The sequence below is a fragment of the Pseudonaja textilis genome, chromosome 7 (assembly GCF_049901715.1).
Source record: "Pseudonaja textilis isolate UNSWEBS1 chromosome 7, rPseTex1.2, whole genome shotgun sequence".
NCBI lineage: Eukaryota > Metazoa > Chordata > Lepidosauria > Squamata > Elapidae > Pseudonaja > Pseudonaja textilis.
Genome location: NC_141996.1, coordinates 273,144 through 290,209, shown reverse-complemented (window position 1 = coordinate 290,209; position 17,066 = coordinate 273,144). Strand labels below are relative to the sequence as shown.

Below are 17,066 nucleotides of genomic sequence, written 5' to 3'. Positions count from 1 at the left end.
ATCAATACTGGGGAGGAGGCGATGTTTTGGCCTGATGGACAGACTGAGCCGTAGCTTCCGCATCTCAACCAAGCCAGGTCTGGAAACGCTAGAGAATCTCCCGAGGCCTGGCATCCAGGCACACCAGCCATCAACAGGCCCATAGAGATATACGACATCTACAGGCCATTCAAAGGAGACACTCCCGAAGCCAAAAAAAGGATCTTAGTACCACGATTAGCACTAGACCAACGATCAATAAGCAAACAATACACCAATCAAGGAATTTCCAACACAGGCAAAGAAGCTAACAGTAAACAACAGCTTACTCAAGGAACCCCCAAGACCATCCCCACCAACGCTTGTCTATCAAGCGAGAGCCAATCCCTCCCTTCTAGCCCTGATGGGGCCCCCTGGTTGGGCCATGACGCCTCTGCAAGGAAACGTCTCAGCTCAGAGGCGCAAGATGCCACTGAAGGCCTCTAGCAGCTGCCACCTGGTGGGGGCAGCTGGAGCCGAGAGAGATGTGGGAGAAGCCATGCTGGAGCTCCCAGGTGAGGATGGATGGGGGGGGGGGAACAGGAGCCCCACCCCACCTGAGATCAGCTGCTTTCCTGCCAGCCTCTGCTCTGGCCTGCAGGCGGGCCCTGACTCACTCTCTGGCACCCGGCCCCAGCCCGGCCCTCTTGCGAAAGGGCCCCAACAGGCTCGGGCTGGTTCTCCTCCACCCGTCCCCCAGGAGGGCAGGGCCACACGTGGAACGGCTCTGGCCATGCGCAGGGATGGCCTCACGTGACGGCGGCAGCAGCAGCAGCAGCAGCGGGACACCTGATCGCCACAGGCAGCTCCCCGGAGTGGCCATAAAAGGCCGAGGTCAGGGCTGCCCCCAGAGGCTCCTCAGCCGGACACCCGCCCAGACTGCCAGCCACTTCTCCCAAGACCTGGAGCACCATGCCTGGCGAGCTTTCTCCTCCGGAACCAGCCACCCCTGAAATCCAAGGCCTTGCTGACCAGGTGGGTCCCAAGCCCTGCGTCCAGATCCCTTCCCTGCCTTGCCAAGAGGGGCCCCCAAAGCACGCACCCCTCGAGTCCCCGTCGTCTGCCCAGGCACCTCCGGGCATCTCCCCAAAGGGCCCCCTTGCTGCCTCACTGCCTGGACCTCCTCCTCCTGTCACCAGGTGAAAGGCACGCTGGAGGAGGAGACGAACAGGAGATTTGCCACCTACGAGGCCATTTCGTACCGTACTCAGGTGGTCGCTGGCACCAATTACTTCATCAAGGTCAGTGGCTGAATCACGGGATCGCCCCAACCCCAAGCGGGGGAGGGAGGGTGGGGGGACCAGCCCCTTACAGGCCATCCGGGAGGAGTCTGGGCGTCCACAAAGGCTGCCCTCGAAAGACCCTTCCCACCTCCCCAGGCGCTGAGGGGCGGGCTGCCCCGGCCTGTCCTTGGGGCCCTGCTGGAGCCCACGGCCTTCCTCCCTCTGCCCCCAGCAGCCCCTCTGGGCAAAGACCCCTGGCTTGGAAGGGCCCCTCAGGGCGAGGAGAGCCGCGTCTTCCGCTTTGGGGCTTTAGCCAGGTGGGCTCAGGCCCCCACCCAGCCCCACCACTGGAACCTCAGGAGCCAGGCAGCGCTGGGAAGGATGGGAGGGGCCTTCCCCTTGGGAGGCCTCAGGCGGGAGAGGACGGCCCGGGATTCCTTCCTGGAAGCCCCACAAGCAGCGCCTGTCATCCCCTGGAGACGGGGCTGTGGGGCCCGGGGCCCTCGTCCGGAGGCAGCCCCCCAGATGGAGGGGGCCAAGCGCCTGACGTCCCGCTGCTCCCTCCCTCCCCCCAGGTGCAATGCGGGGACTGGGAGAACGACTACGTCCACCTGAAGATCTTCCAGGCCCTGCCGGATCAAGGTGGGCAGGCTGAGCTCTCCGGCTTCCAGCTGGACAAGACCAAGGCGGACCCCATCACCTACTTCTAGGCACAGCCCGGAGGGAGAAGCCCGGCCTCCCCGGGGCCAGGGGAGCTTCCGAGCAGAATAAAGGCCTTTGCCCAGAAAGGCTCGTGGGCTTTTGATGCAAACTAAGCTGGCCGGCATTAGAGTCCTTGGCTTAGGACCGTTCATTAGCGACCAGTCGAAGTTACAATGGCCCTGAAAACAGTGGCTTAGGACCACTTGTCTCCCTTACGGCCATTGCAGGGTCAGGGGATCAGAACCCAGGTGCTTGGCCACTGACTCAAAGTTATGACGGGGTCCCTGGGTTGATCCCCTTTTGCAACCCTCTGCCAAGCGAAGTCAATGGGGAAGCCAGGTTCACTTAACAACCGTTACTAACTTAACAGCTGCAGTGATCCACTTAACAACAGTGGCCGGAAAGGTCATAAAATAGGGCTAAATTCACTGAACAACAGTCTCAACAACAGAAATGTTGGGCTCAACTGTGGCCATAAGTTGAGGACTCCCATACTTGGCCTCTCTCTCCTGCTGACTCAGCACAGCTTCTCCAAGCCACACCGGGTGGGGGGAGGGGGCTGGGGGCCCAGGAGGGGATTCAGCCTGCTACATCCAGACTTAGAAAGGTGCCCGAGGCGCCTGCAGACGGAAAGGGGGAAACTGGGGCTTACAGGTCACTTCCAGGAACACCCACCGCATGCAGGGAAGAAGCCACAGGGTGCTGACTAAGAGCTACACAGTGACAGGAGGGGCCAAAATACCCCTTTAAAACAAGGGGGGTGGGGGGACTGTGGCACCTTTATGACTTCTGGACTTCCTCCCAGAATTCCTGAGCTGGCCAGGCTGCCCACAGGTCAAGGGCCATAGGCCTCTCCCCCACCTCTCAGAGGGAAGGGACCCAACCCCCTTCCCCGGTTCCTAGACCGGAGGGTCCAAGGAGGGGAGCCGCCCCCTGCACAGAACGACCTTTGCTGGTGGGGCGGGGGGGGGTCTTGGGACTATTCCCCACCGCCAGCCCAGAGTTTCTGGACCTGCCACGGCCCCCTCCCTCCTAGGGGCCTTCCCTGGGGTGGGGGTGGGGGGCAGGGACTGCGCTGGGCAGGCTGCAGACTCCGTCCTCTGAGGAAAGGAAGGGGGCGGGGGGCATACTTTGTTCGGGGGAGGAAAGCGGCGGGGGAGCCGCCTCCTCAGGTTGCGACCCACAAAGGACCCTCCCCAAATCCCCGCGGAGCCTCCGGGTGGCGGGCGCTTGTTCTCCCCACAATCGCAACCGCCGCCAGCTCCTGCCGGCTTCTCTCCTGCCCGATGCCCAGAAGCCCGGGGGGGCTCCGGCAGTCCAGCCGCGCCCAGGCCCCCCGGCCGCCGGGCTCCCCTGGGCAGAGCCGCCGCCCTGATTGGCGAGAGGCGCCCCCCCCTCCTCCCGCGGGCCGGGGCGGCGCCAGACGGGGAAGCCGAGACGGGACTCGTGCGCCGACCCGCCCGGCGCCCCAAATCTCCGACCGCCGGGCCGCCCGGGGGAGCCGCTCCCGCGCAGCCGGGCTCAGCACCGGGCGCTCCCCCGCTCCGGACGCCGGTCTCCCCGCGGCGATGCTCGGTGGGCAGCGGGGAGCCGGAGGTGGGCGCGCACCCGGCCGGCCCGGGGCTCCTCCGCCGCCTCCCCCGGAGAGGCGCGGCGGGGAGGACGATGCCCGGGCTGCGCGGCTTCTCCCGCCCGCCGCCACCTGGTGCCCCGTCGGGGGAGAGGCGCCCCGGGTCCCCTGCAGGGCGAGGACCGCGCGGCCTCCGGGCAGGCGGGGGTGACTGGACGGCCGGATCAGCATCCGCTGCCGCTCGCCCGGCGCGCCGCCCTGAGCCGCGCCGGGCCTCTACCGCCCGCCGGGAGCCGCCTGCGGGGCAAGCCCTTCTACGGGCGCGAGGGGGCGCTGGGCCGGCGGGCGCTGGGCCTGGAGAGGGGCGGCGGGGTGCTGGTCACCTCCGGGCCAGGCCTGCGGGTGGGGCTGGCCAAGGCCACCCCAGGGGCTCAGTTAAGGGAGGGGAGCGGGCGCCCTCTCCTGCGACAGGCCGGGGTCCAGCCAAGGCCTGAAAGGCAGGAAGAAGCTGCTTCAGGCAGGCCATCCTGGCCGGAAGAGGCACCTGGCTGCTCCCTGGAGCTTTGGCTGCTTCCTTGCCGAAGGCCACCAGAGAGGGGCCGGCCGGTCCTCTGCCAGAAATGCCACCATGGATCCGGCACTTGGCTGGACACCTGGGGTTAGGCCAGATGACCTCCAAGGTCCCTTCCAGCTCTAGGATTGAGGAATTCTCTTTCCCGGCAGCCCTGTCTCCCACCGAATTGTCCACGCCCTGCCAGAACATCCGTGGGCTGCCTTTGAACGCTCCCCGGGTCCTGCGTGGTCCTCCTTTAGTTGCAGAGGGACGAGCTTGGCCACAGCGGAGGAGGAAGTCGGGCTTTGCACTGTTTCATTATGCAACCCTTGAGCTGACAACTTTGTGGGGCTCTAGAGGCTTGGGGGCCACACCTGACCACAAAGACGCCTCTACACACGACGCATTTAGCCACTGGGACAGAGTCCGCCCGGGGCCATCCCTTTCCTCCACCCCATTTGCCTTCTGCCTGCGCCCCTGGGATGCGTGCTTGAGTGGATCCCCGGCTCTTGGCCTGCCTCGGTCCTGGCAACCAAGGAGGGACGACCCAAAGGAGCTTATTCGTCCAAGAAACCTCTGAAGAACTCCAGCGCTGCACTGGGCCAGAGGAGCTCCTTGGGTGAGAAGCAAAAGGCCTTCCAGGGAAAAGCCAAGAAAGTTGGGAAAGGCACCTCGGGGCCGACGATGCATCGGGGAGAATCTCCCAGCCATGAACAGCGGGGGGTCTGGGGTGTGTGCAAATCAGGACAAAGGCCGCTGGGGCCGGAGGGCAGAGCCAGGAACAGCCTTGCCAGGGTACTGACCAGGCCCCTCCTGCCCTCCCTCCTTCCCTCTGGGCCCCGGGCAGGAGGGCGGGGAGCCCTTCCTTTCGCTACTGAGGGCCAGGGCAGCCATTTCCAGAGCCAGCCCCATCAGCAGTGGGGCTCTCAGGCTGCCCACAGATGGTGTGAGGGCTGCCAGCTGGTGCAACCAGAGAAGAGGGGCAGCAGCATCTCTTCCGCCGCCCTTGTGGTCCGCTGGAGGGCAGCCAGCTCTCACGGCAGCTGGGTCCAGCTGTTCCTCTTCAGCAGCAGTGCGGCAGGCTGGCCTCCCACAAACCCTACAGCAGCTGCGCCAGCTGACCCCGGTCTGGCTGAATGCCAGCTCCCCAGAGCAGACCTTGGTGTGCCGGGGAAGGAGGCCGGTAGCCCAGGGGAGCATAGAGCGTCCCTGCCTGAGGAGGGGAGAGGGCAGCTCAGCTGCGCAAGCACGGACGCAATTCAGCCGGCCAACCTGAGCAGGCCGTATACACCCGTGCCTTAAGCACCTCCGGTCTAAACTAGCCCAGGGCCTTCTAGGTGGGGCTGCCCTCGAAGACCATTCTGAAGCTGCAGCTGGTCCAGGTGGCAGCAGCTCAAGGATGCCTGGGCCGGCGGAAGGCAGCTTCCCGGATGTGCCACTTGCAAGGCTGCCTTGTTGGCTCTGGGTGCCATATTGCAAGCCTCGTGGTTGGCACCTCCTTCCCTAAAGAAGGGGCTGCTCTGATTGGGAAGAGGGGATCCCCCAGGTTTCCCCTTCTTAAACTGATCCATCCCCAGGACTCTCCGAGGCTACCAGAGCAGATTCCTCTATCCTCTCCCTCCATCCCCCTCTCTCTCTCGCGCAGAGAGAGAGAGGAGAGACAGGAAGGAGGGAAGGGGGATCAGAACTTCTAGCTGGAAGAGATTCTGTGGGTGATTCAATCTTGGGGTTCCTTGGCGTAGCAGTTCCTAGGATAGAATCTGACTGGCTGCTTCTTGGGGGCTTTTTAATCTGGCTTGTTTGTGGTCAGGCGTGGCTGCCGCAGCCTGGGAGCCCTGCAAGGAAACCTTCCGACTGGCCGAAGAGGCAGGGAAGGGCCGATGCGCTCAGGAGCTCCGGCTTCTGTTACTGAAGCCGCTGTGGATGAAAGCGCAGGGCAGCCGCTGGGAAGCCAGAGCCCATTCCACCTCTTCACTTGGAAAGAGGGTCACTAAACCACCCGCGTTTTTGCCCACAAATATTTTCAGTTGGAGAAGCTGATTTATGACCCCCAGCCCGTGAAGGTGCTCAGTGGGAGACTCTGGATTATGAGACACACGGGGGATGGGGGTCCCAGGGGACTCTGACGTCTGCCAGAGTTGGCTGCGCCCAGGGCAGGGCCAGGATGTCGCCTCTAATGAATCCTTGGAAGGGTTTTGGAGTTTGGTTCGAGAATCATGAATTAGGGCGATTGCTGGAATCCTGATACGGAGTTTCACCTGGCCTTGGGGAGTCGGTTTCCGCATCCGTCCTACCTTGCAGGGCTGGCTCTCCCTCTGCATCCATTCCCAGACTTTGGGGTTGCAGCCAGCCTCCCCCACCCCCGCCCCGTGGCAGAGGAAGGTCCCTGCTCCTCCTCCTCCCCTCGTCCAGGTGATGATGCAAGCAGAGCTCCCTTTGTGACTTCACAGGCCAGCGGGCCCAGCTGCCTCCAGGACTCTGGGGGGAAACCCTCCTCCGGAGCCCCCAACTGGCTCCCCCCGTCTCTCCTGGCTTCCCTTAGGGCCCACCCTCCTACAAACACCCCAGACCCCTTACGGGCCAGCCCCACAGCTGGCAAGATGGACGGCGGAGGGAGCCCAAGTCTCAAGATCAGCGAGGCAGATGCCAACTGGGAACTGATCCGGGACAAGGTGAGAGGGCAGAGCTGGCACTGGGAAGGGCATTGCCCCAGAGGGCTATGGGTGCAGCCTGGATGTGCATATCAGGGGCAGCTGCAGCGGCTGGGGCAGAGCAGGGCCCCTTGGCCTGGATGGGGAGAGGCTCGGCAGCTGCAGGAGGCGGTTCCGGGGAGGGGGTGTCCTTGACAGGGCAGCCCTGGACACCTGGGCCCCTTTGGTCATGGGGATGTTCCCTTAATTGATGGACATCTCTCCAATGAGGGTGGGAGGGAGGGAGGGGGGGGAGAGAGATGTACTTGCAATTGGAAAGGACGACATCCTGGGAGGAAGAGGAAGCTCGCTCAGGAATGAAATGGACTCCACGTGTCCCAGGATAACGCTGCAGGATCCAGTCTGGGTGGGTCACCAGGGCCAGAGAGGGGCAGTGGTGGGGCCCGTCCCCAGGGAGCTTCCCTCCATCAGAGAGTGGCCTGTCCTGCAGCGATACGGGTTGATGTGTGTGTGTGTGTGTGTGTGTGTCTTCAATCGACCTCTAGAAAGCCACTTTAGAGCCCAGAAGAGCCCAAAGGACGCCCTCGGTTAACGGAGAGAAGCTCCCTGAGGATGGCCTCCAGCCCGAGCCTCTCGGGTCCTGGTGACCCACCCGGATTGGATCCTGCAGAAAGAGCCTTCCTCCAGGCCAAAGTAATACCCGGTTTGGCTAAGCTGGCCTTCTGGCTGCTGCTGCTGCTGCTGCTGCTGCTGCTGCTGCTGCTGCTGCCGCCGCCAAGGAGAAGGGGCGACCGAGCAGGGCGTGCAGCAGAGCGGCCCTTCTGCTCGCGAAGGGCCGGGACGGCCGTGCTCCCCGTGACAGCCTCTGTCTCCCTGCAGGTCATCGAGGAGCGCTTCGGGCCCAGCGTGGTGCCGGTGCCTTTCCTGGAAGACGCCGCTTCCTACGACCTCCTGACGGTGCTGATCAAGAAGCCGCAGCTGGGGCAGAGCCTCCTGCGCCGGCAGTGCGTCCTGGTGCCCATCGGGCCCCTAGAAAGCCTGCTGCCCAGCGGGCCGGCCCCCAGGGAGCTGACCCACTGCACCCGCGAGTACAGTGCCCGCGTGAGGGGCGAGTCCCGCTATGAGGAGACGCGGCTGGTGGACGGGGCACTGCGCCACATCCGCCTCTGCCTGGCCGGCGTCCATAAGAAGGTGGCCTTCTTGGCACTGCGCCCCGGGACAGTGGCCCTGCGCCCCGACCTGCCCTGGCTGTGCTCCCAGCGCAGCCTCTACGTGGTGCATGAGGTCTTCTACGCCGGCAGCCTCTCGCTGGCCGTCACCCAGGACGCTGAGCACCGGCACTTCGTCCAGGAGGCGCCCCTCCCGCTGGCCTTCGCCTGCCTCAAGTTCGCCCTCAGCCACAAAGGCGTGCTGGGCTCCCAGAAGCCCATGGGCCGCAGCCTGCCCACCAGGGTAGCCTGGATAAGGATGGCCATGCTGGAGGCCTCTCCCCCAGCCCGAGCCCTGGAGGCCCCCCTGCCCAGGGAGAGGGAGACCACGGCCCTGCGCAAGCGATGGAGGGTCCTGGGCAGGCCCCTGAGGACGGTGACAGGTGAGGAAACAGGGAGGCCCCACCCCCCTCCTCCCCAAAGCAGGGATGGAGCCACTGTGCTCCCCCAAAAAAAGCTAAACCCAGTTAGGAGGGCTTGAGGCTGCTTGCATGGCCGGCTGTGCTTCTGCCGGGCGAAGGGCCACAGCTGCCCTTCCCTCCACGGTACGGCCTCCCTGGGGCCCAAAGGACTCCTGCCCGGAGACGCCCATCCCCACCCGTGTACGTGGAGGAGGACTGTGGGACCCTAGGAGATCTTGTTTCCTTGCAAGCATTTCCTGACCCAACTAGGGAACGCCATCCGTGCTAGAGGGAGAGGGGTTTGTGAGGAGGGGAGGAGGGATAAGGCGGCTTGGGAGAATAACCTCCGGTCCCAGTGACCAACTCGGATTGGAGGAGGAGGATTTGGGATTCTTGGGAGTGGGGGAATGGGGGTGGCTTCTCCCTGGGGGCTCCTGCCACGGCCCCCTCATTCTGTGTCCCCACAGGGAAATGGCCCTTCAAGCAGCGACGGCCCAAGTTGGGGTTCTCCTGCGGCAGCCTGGCTGACCCCGAGAGGCACTGCATGTCCCTGCCCCTCCTGCAGAGCATCGCGGCGGCCGAGAGCGACACGGAAGAGTGACCTGGACGGCAGCAGGCAGCCCCCCCACCCCACCCCCCAGCAATAAATCACCTTTTTCGCATGTAGCAATGCCCAGACTCTGGCCTGGCCGGGGGCAGAGGGGGCTATTCTTCAGACAGGCAGGGGCTTTTTCTTCAAGGGGGGCAGAGGACAAGGAGGTCCAGCCCTGTGATGGTCCCTTCATGGATGCTTGGCAACCGAGTACTGCGGGGGAGGGAGGGGGGCTTCCACAGCAGGGCTGCCCAAAGCCTTGTTGGGGAGTTGAGGTGCCCCCCAGTAGGAAAAGAAGGTCCCCCCCCCAAAGGAGCAGGATGGTCCCTGCCTTGGCTTAAGCTGCCCCTCCCAGAGGTCCAGGGGGCCGAGAGAGCTCTGGCCCTGGAGACACCTGGAAGGGTCAGGGGAGGGTCTCCCCACACACACTGCAGAGGGCAGGCAGAGGCTGCTTCTTATAGATATATAGAGATATATATATATATATTGCAACAAACCATTTTTTCCCAGAAAAAACATTCATTCCCAATAAATTAAAAAGGTCCATTTCCTGGTATGGAGTTTTAAAAACGGAGGGCCCCCCCGTGGGGGCAGGAGAGGCGTGGGGCTCACTCTGGGGGGGGGTCCAGCAGGAAGGGCGAGGTGACGGCGTGGGCCTGGGCGATGGCTGCCAGCTCCTTCAGGAACTCGCTAAAGATGACGGCGCAGTAGACGGCGTTCTTCACCCGCAGCGCTTCGCTCTGCTTCTCGGCGGAGCGGAAGAGGGAGCCCCCGAGAGTGCCTGCAGCACCTGGCCTTCGCGCACATGCTGCAGGGCCAGCTGGGCGGCCTGGCGGGCCCGCGCGTGGGGCTGTTGGTGTGACGCATGATCAGCTCCCCAATGGTGGGCTTGCGGCTCTTCACTGGCGGGGAGAGGGCACAGGTCAAGACCGGCAGCCAGGGCAGCCAGTGGACAAAGGCTGAGCCGCCACCCTCCCCAACCGCCTCCAGGGCCCTTTCCCGCCTTGCCAGGGGACCAGGGTTGCTCACCGAGGGCCTCAGGGCGGCGCAGGGGGGGCAGGGGGTTGAGGGCATCGGGGGCGTCCGGCCTGGCCCGGGCAGTCAGGTACTTCCTGGCCTTTAAGAGCAGGGAGGGGAAGTCCTCCTGGCTGGCCGCGAATCCCTCGATTTTGTTCTTCACTGAGCCGAGGACCTGTCGGGGAGGAGAAGCCAGGCCCTCAGCCACCTTCCCCGGGGGGGTGTGCCCCTTCCCTCCCCCGGCCGCTGAGCTACCTGGAGGAGGGACTTGACGCTGGGCTGGAAGACCATGTTGGTGTTGAGCAGGAAGGAGCGCAGGAGCGGCTGCGGGTAGCAGGCGAGCTGAGCCAGCAACCCCGTCAGCAGGAAGTTGACGTAGAGCGAGTTCTGCAGCATGTTCTCCAGCTTGGCCAGCAGGATAGCCAGGAAGGGGCCTGCGGACACGGGTGGCCATCAGGCGGTGGGGGAGACACATGCCCCCCCACAGGGGCATGGCTGCACAGGAGGACCCTAACCGATCCTGCCTCTTGGCTGGCCTAGCCTGAGAGGGGAGGAGCCCCCCCTCCACTCCCCCACACGGCCCTGGAGCCATCGTGACCCCCACCCCACAGACCCCCGGCCGAAGGACCAGGCAGCCGCTTGAGAAAGGACCCTCCCTCCCAAAGGCTTCCCTGCATGAGGCGGGAAGGAGACTCACCGGTGAACGGCTGGCTGGAAGGCTGCCCCGAGGCCCGGAGGGGGCTGCTGAGGATCTGGGAGAGGGGGTCAGCAGGCGGGGCGGGGCAGAGCCCTCGGGGCAGGAGGCAAAGCAGTGGAAGGCTTCCTCCTCCTCCTCCCGGGAAAGCGGTTCCGGCTCGGAGGGGGGCTCTTCCTCAGCTCGGCCCCCGTTGGCCATCTCGTCCTGCAGCTGACACAGTTCCCGGTGGAACTCCTCCACCGTCAGCGGCCCCCCATTCTCCAGGGGGGCCTGGCTCAGCCCCTCATCCGCGAGCAAGTCCAGGCAGGAGGCGCCTTCCCAAAGGCTGGCAGGCGGGACTGACCCGTTCTCGGAGGGGCCCTCGGGGGGGCCCCAGCGGCCCTTCTTGATGCCAGCATCCACGTGGGCCCCGTTAAGCAGAGGCTGCTTCCCTTTGGTGTCCGCAGGTGGGGCGGTGCTTGGCGGCACAGCGGCAGGGGCCACTTCAAGGCTCGCCCCCCGCTTTTTAGTCCGGGGGGAGGCAGGTGCGGGATCTGGCAGGGCCCCCTTGGGATGGACGGACGCGTCGGCTGCCGAGGAGGCACCCAGGGGTGGAGCTAAGCTGCCGGCATTGGGCTCCTCCCCATCGTAGGGGGCCGACCAGACGCGGCAGGCACGCACGCAGAGGTCGATGTTGAGCCGCGCATCCCGCAGGTATTCCAGGTAGTTCCCTTCCAGGTCTGAGGCCTCCTCCCACCTGCCGGGACGGTGACCAGGGCTGCCTGCGGGCGTCCCTGGAGAGCGGGGGGTGGGACTGGGGGCCTCCGTGCTGAAGCTGGACTGGCGGCTGAAGAAGGAGATGCGAGACGGCGTGGAGGGCCTGGGGACGGTCACCACGGAGGAGGAGTCCACACTGGGGCTGCCTTGGCCTGGGGAGACGGCGGAGGAGGAAGGGTCAAGCCCAGCCACAAAGCCCCGTCCTCAAGAGGAGGACCCTGAGCCCAACCCCAAGAGTCCCAGCCTGAGGGAGCCCCTCCAGGGAGGCTCTTCCCACCCACCCACCCCCAGCCTCACCCTTGGACCAGGCTGCCCGTTCCTCCTCCTCTTCCGGGGGGGGCAGGCTCTCCAGGCGGCAGCAGTGAGGGATCAGCGAGAGGAACTTGGCAGCAGCCTTGCCGTACAGGTCCAGCTCCTTGACCGCTCTCTTCTGGCTCAGCATGACGTGGCTGCAGGGGATCAGGTACCTGGGGGGGCGGCAGTGTCTGGGGAGTGAGGAGCTGTGGCGCCACCTGCAATGCCCTAGAGGCCCACCAGGGGCCGCTCCTCATCCAGAGAGGCCAAGCAAAGGAAGGGCTGCTGCCTGGGCAGCTCTTCTAAGGGGGGGCGATCCCCCCCACTCCCCCCAAAGCCCTTCCGCTTCTGCCTTCAGCACTGCTGGGGAGCCATTCGCTTCCCCCCCCCAAAGAAGGCCCCCCGTACCTCAGCACCAGCTGCAGCAGGACGTCCTCGCAGTGAAGGCCGATCAGCGTCCGGAAGAGGCTGAGGGAGACCATGCAGAGCTGGGGGCAGAAGGGGCGGGGTTAGAGGAAGCAGCCACCCCCCTGAACTAGGCAAAGGCCCCAAGCCCCCCCCTGCCCCCCTCCTTCAGGGAGGGCCTTCCTGCAACCCTGAGCTGCTGCCCCTCAGTGGGGTGGGGGGGTCCTGTTTTCGGCCTTCCCGTGCCCCACACGGCCTTCCTGGTGCAGAAGCTGTGTGGGGGCCCCCGGTGCCCATGCCAGGCTGGCCGCCTCACCCGGGAATTGCTGGCGATCCGCGCCACCAGAGTGTCAAGGATGGTGCTGCTGTCGTGCAGGTGGAGCAGCAGGAAGCGCAGGAAGGTCTTCAGGAGGGCCGCCTCGCTGATGCTGCGCAGGAAGAGGTCCAGGTAGGCCGTGCTGGCGATCATCTCTTCGATGGACGTCTGGCGGGCAGAGGAACCTCAGCCAAGGCTGCCCCGCCGTGGCCCCGAGGCCTGCAGCTGGCGGGCACCGCCCTGCGATGGCTGGTCTTTGGCAGGAGCCCTGGGCGCCCCATCCCAGCCGCAGTCAGAGCAGCCGGTGCCCGGCAAAGGCAGCCCTGCCCTCCTGCCGCCAGAAAGGGGGAGGAAGCTCAGCCTCACCTTGTGCAGAGCCGGGCCCATAACCGGCACCAGGAACCCACTGTGGATGTAATCCACCAACTGCTTCTGCACCAGCGGGTGGGCCACCTGCAGGGCAAAGGGGCAGAGTCAGGAGGAGCGCCCAGCCCGGAGCCCTCGAGTGGAGGAGCAGCAGCCCAGGGCTCAGCAGGTGGAACGCAGCCCAAAGGCCTCCGGAAGGGCAGCGGCCCCACCCACATCGGGGAGGGGGGCTCATCAGGGGGCCGGCCCAATGTCCTACCTGCACAGGGACGGGGGGGGAGCAGCAAGGTATGTGGGGAGCACCCTGTGCAAAACCTGGGCGGAGCAGCATCCAGAGGCCCACAGATGCGCAAAGGCCAGCCCAACGGAGGGGGCGCCTGGCCCTGGCTGCACATGGCCAGCAGCAGAGAGACCCCACCCCCACCCCCTCTGAGCCGCTCCCCGCATCCTTCCAGATTCCACAGGGACGAGATCCCAGGGCTCCGCTCAGCTCTCCAGGCGGGACCTTCTGGGCAGATCTGTTCAGGGTGTTTGAGGCGGTTTCTGGATGCCCTTCCCCCCCCCAATTCCCCCCCCAGCTCTCCCTGCTGGACAGCGGCCTTACCTGGATGACCGCATTGCAAAACTCCAGGGAGTTCATGAAGAGGACGAGCGACGGGACCCCAATCCAGTCCTCCCGGCGCAGGAAGTGCCAGTCATCCCCACGGACCTCCAATTTGCGGGGCAGCGAGGAGTAGAGGGCGCTCAGTCCCGTGGCCAGGACCTGGGTGGGGAGGGAGGAGGCCGTCAGAATGGGGAGGGGGCCACAACCAGGACCTTCCACCCCCAGGACAGGGAAGGCGGCTGCAGGGAGCTTCTGCGCACGTCTGCCTGAGGGCGGACAGGTGTGGCCAGCTGCCGGCCTGCGTCCCTCTGGCGGGTGGGCAGGCGGAAGGGCCCCCCAGGGCAGACAGCTGCCCCCTGGCCCTGGGAAGCAGCTTTGGCTTCACGGATGTCTGCCTTGCCCTGAGGCGCTCCTCACCCTCGGCCCCCCGATGAAGACGCCTGGGCTTCCCCAGGCACCCAAGGGCGTCCCTCTTCTTCCTCGCTTCAGGGCCCAGCTGGGGCAAGAAGCTGCCCCAGGCCCTGCAGGGTGTGCCAAGCGGACCCCCTTGCAGGAAGCACCTCCGCAGCTGAGTGGTCCAAGCAGCCTCTGACAATTGGGCACAACTGGGCCAGCGCAGAGCCAGCACGCCCACTCGGCCCGGCGGCCCTGCCGCTCTGCCCGAGAGCCCCACGGAGGAAGCGCAGCGCCGACAAGGAGCAGCCTCTGCGCTATTTCTGGCCTGGCGTTTCTAGTCTCTCCTCCTCCCTCCACAGCCTGCCATCCCGGTGCCCACGTTCCCTTCTAGCACAGGTTCACCACTCTATGGCAACAGCTCTTGGGGAGCAAATGCAACCGAAACCCCAGCTCAAAATAACGCCGGGGCCTGGAGAAAGAGCGGGATCGACGCAACCCCTTTGGGACAAGAATAGGAATTCAAGCCATGCCACAAGGCAGGCGCCGGATTTGGAAGGGAAGCTGCCAGCCTCCTTGGCCAGAGCCAAGAGAGGCTCCCAAAGGCAGCCAGCGCCAACCAGAGCAACCGCCCCCCCTGGCAGGCGATTCCAGCGGGCTCACCGGGCAGAAGTAGGAGTGTTCGGTGATGTAGCAGGCGACGGTCCGGCTGCCGGAGGACACGGCCATCAGGAGGAGCAGCGCGTCCCGCGCCTGCTGGCCCAGCCCGCCTTCGTGGTGGATGAAGGGGATGAGGAGGGAGAAGAGCAGCAGGTGGCGGGGCCCCTGCCCGGAGGGGCTGTGGAAGAAGAGCTCCAGCAGCGGGGGGTCCCGGGCCACCGAGACGCAGAGCTGGCTCAGCAGCAGCACCAGGCTGCCCTCCAGCAGGGGCGAGGCCGGCTCGGCACACAGGGCCAGCAGCCGCAGCAGCGGGCCCAGCACGGCCTTCTGGTGCAGCAGCAGCGGCTGGTGGGCCTGGCTGATCAGCGTCTCGAACAGCTTCAGCAGCTCCACCTTGCGCTCCTCGGGCACCTCCCGCTGCAGGTGCCAGCCCAGCAGGTGCTCCAGCACCCCCTCCGAGACCGCAAACTCCAGGATGGGCCCCATGGCCAGCTCGGCCTGCGGGCGCTCCTCCGCCAGCAGGGTCACCATCTGGTAGGTGTTGTTGCGCACGGCACTCAGGTCATCCGCCGCCCCCGGAGCCACATGGGGGCCCCGCTTCTCCAGGATCCTCAGCACCTGCCAGGAGAGGAAACATGTCGGGCTGGGTCCCCTGACTCGGGGGGGGGGGCAGGTCTCTTGTGCCCGCTGGCTGGGCTCCCCTGCGCTCCGATGCCCCCTCCTGCCGGCTGCCCAAAGCCGCTCACCTGGGCCACTCACCTGGGTCACTCACCTGAGCCCAGTGGTTCTTGAAGACCATCAGGCAGGTTTCAGGGTCCGCCGTCACCGGGCCCTGCAGGCTGGCGCCCCTGCTCGCCCTCGGCCCAGCTGGCGCTCGGGGGTTCAGTTTGCTCAGCCAGCTCATCTTCTCCATGGGGAGGGGAGGGGCTGCAGGCAGGTCAAAGGCTGCCTCCCGTGAGGCAGAGCAGCGGAGGACAAGCCGCCAGTCGCCCGGCTGGGGCACCCATCTTGCTACAGAGGCCGTGCCAAGCTGCAGACACGAGAGACGGAAAGGGGGCTGTGAGGGGGCGGACCGCAGACCTACCTCGGAAGGAAGGGGGCAGGTGCAGCTGGCAGGCAAGCGATTCAGGCGCCTTTGCCAGTAGCCACCAGCTGCTCCCGACCCCGAGGGGAAGGAGGCCCCACAAAGCCCCCCCCCCGGAGAGGCCCTCCAGTGGGTGGGGGAGTGCTCGCGGCAGGGCGGTGGGGCAGATGGTCCCAGCCCAGCCTTCCTAATCTAGGACTCTCCTCCCTGGGGGAAGCCCAGTTTCTCTCCCACAAGACGCTCAGCCCCCCACGCGCCCCCTCAAGCCGTTTGGGCCACCCGAGGCTGCCTGCTCTGAGGGGCATCCGGCATCCCAGCCCCGGAAGAGGAACCGTGGCTGCTAAGTTCCCCATGAATAAGCAAAGAGGAGACGCTGGCTCCGTGCCCGGGAATCCCCTTGCCAACTGCCAGCAAGCAACTGCTGGGGCTCAAGGACCCGAGCGCCCGGGCCCAAAACCCAGGGGAGGCCAGGGGTCTCCTCGGGTGCCAAGGAAAGAGGGGAGGGCTCCAAGGAGAAGAGGAGGAGGCCCTTCAAGGCTTCCTCGTGTCCTGTCATCACAGGCTGAACTCAGAAACCACTTCCTGAACGTCACTCCGCCAACGGGCAGCGCCAGGGTGGCCTGACAGTTAATGCCAAGCTTTGAAATGGCCTCTCGGCCCAGCTGGAAGGGCTTCCGGCTTCCCTCGCTCAGGGCACACCCCAGCTGGGTCCCGCCTGACAAGGCAGATGCCCTCGGTGCCCACAAAAGCACCCCAGGGGAGCAAATCTGACATGGGCGCCACACGCAAAGAGGCCCAGGAGCCGGGCAGCCTCCAAGCTCAGGGGGGCTGAAAGGACCGCCTGACAACCTGCCAGCCAGCAGCAACTCCCTGGCGGCTCTGACCGAGGCCTCGGCGGCTTCCCCCACCGCCAGGAGGACAGTCCCGGCTCCTTTCCGGCAAGCATGGCCCACCCGCAAGGAAAGCGGAGCTGGGCCCCATCGCGCGTCCTGAGCGGCTGCAGCAGGGAAGCGAGCAGGCTGGCTGTGGCTCTGGGTCACCTCTCCCCCCCACCCCCACGGCTGTGGGCAGCCAGAGGGCCTGGGGACTGAAGGCCTGGCTGGGCATCCCAGGACAGGCAGGCAGGCGCCATGGGTGCAAGAGGAGCTGCTGGGCTCTGCCACCAGCCAAAACCAGGACCGGCTTCCCGGCAGCCTTCAGAGCAGTGCCACCGAGGGCGCCGTAAGAGGCGTGACCCACATCGGCCAGCCTAGGCCAAGGGACAGGCAGGGTGGCAAAAGCGCAGCACCTGGTTGCAGATCTCCGAACTGCCACCCCACCCCTGCGCTCTGCCCGGCCTCGTCCCAGCCTCCCAAGAACCCCGGGCGGAGGGCGAGCACTTTGAGGGGGGTGGAAGTTTAGAAAGTGGAGCTGCCTGCCCCACCCGGTCAATCCGAGAGGAGAGGAATGTGGATGCAAACCATCAGAGCCGCCATTTCCAAGCCTCTTCTTCGAAAGCGATGGGGAGAGGCTACGCGGGGGTGGGGGGGGGACTTTCACTTGGGGTTTTGGCGCGT

The 17,066-nt window shown here is 65.6% G+C and overlaps 3 protein-coding genes across 3 annotated transcripts; 2 read left to right on the top strand and 1 right to left on the bottom strand.

The window, feature by feature from the left end:
- The first annotated feature begins 765 nt into the window (after positions 1-765).
- On the top strand, positions 766-2,029 carry LOC113450438 (cystatin-A-like). Its single transcript, XM_026721630.2, has 3 exons — positions 766-993; positions 1,158-1,259; positions 1,817-2,029. The coding sequence occupies exons 1-3, from the start codon at positions 931-933 to the stop codon at positions 1,949-1,951; spliced, it is 300 nt and encodes a 99-aa protein (XP_026577415.2). The 5' UTR covers positions 766-930; the 3' UTR covers positions 1,952-2,029.
- Positions 2,030-6,666: 4,637 nt separating this feature from the next.
- On the top strand, positions 6,667-8,927 carry C7H11orf42 (chromosome 7 C11orf42 homolog). The gene is made up of 3 exons (XM_026725949.2): positions 6,667-6,738; positions 7,597-8,308; positions 8,794-8,927. The coding sequence occupies exons 1-3, from the start codon at positions 6,667-6,669 to the stop codon at positions 8,925-8,927; spliced, it is 918 nt and encodes a 305-aa protein (XP_026581734.1).
- Positions 8,928-9,380: 453 nt separating this feature from the next.
- Positions 9,381-15,456, bottom strand: FHIP1B (FHF complex subunit HOOK interacting protein 1B). Its single transcript, XM_026724996.2, is given in 14 exon segments — positions 9,381-9,687; positions 9,690-9,759; positions 9,762-9,820; positions 9,948-10,110; positions 10,191-10,369; positions 10,633-10,710; positions 10,713-11,540; positions 11,686-11,855; positions 12,091-12,170; positions 12,404-12,571; positions 12,770-12,856; positions 13,374-13,532; positions 14,430-15,044; positions 15,199-15,456. Coding segments are annotated over 14 exon segments (2,958 nt in total). The 5' UTR covers positions 15,340-15,456; the 3' UTR covers positions 9,381-9,526.
- Positions 15,457-17,066: the final 1,610 nt, after the last annotated feature.

Coding starts and splice junctions, on each gene's coding strand:
- LOC113450438 (XM_026721630.2), top strand. CDS start 931: ATGCCTGGCGAGCTTTCTCCTCCGGAACCAGCCACCCCTGAAATCCAA. Junction 994..1,157: donor TCCAAGGCCTTGCTGACCAG/GTGGGTCCCAAG, acceptor TCCTGTCACCAG/GTGAAAGGCACGCTGGAGGA. Junction 1,260..1,816: donor GCACCAATTACTTCATCAAG/GTCAGTGGCTGA, acceptor CCCTCCCCCCAG/GTGCAATGCGGGGACTGGGA.
- C7H11orf42 (XM_026725949.2), top strand. CDS start 6,667: ATGGACGGCGGAGGGAGCCCAAGTCTCAAGATCAGCGAGGCAGATGCC. Junction 6,739..7,596: donor GGGAACTGATCCGGGACAAG/GTGAGAGGGCAG, acceptor GTCTCCCTGCAG/GTCATCGAGGAGCGCTTCGG. Junction 8,309..8,793: donor GCCCCTGAGGACGGTGACAG/GTGAGGAAACAG, acceptor GTGTCCCCACAG/GGAAATGGCCCTTCAAGCAG.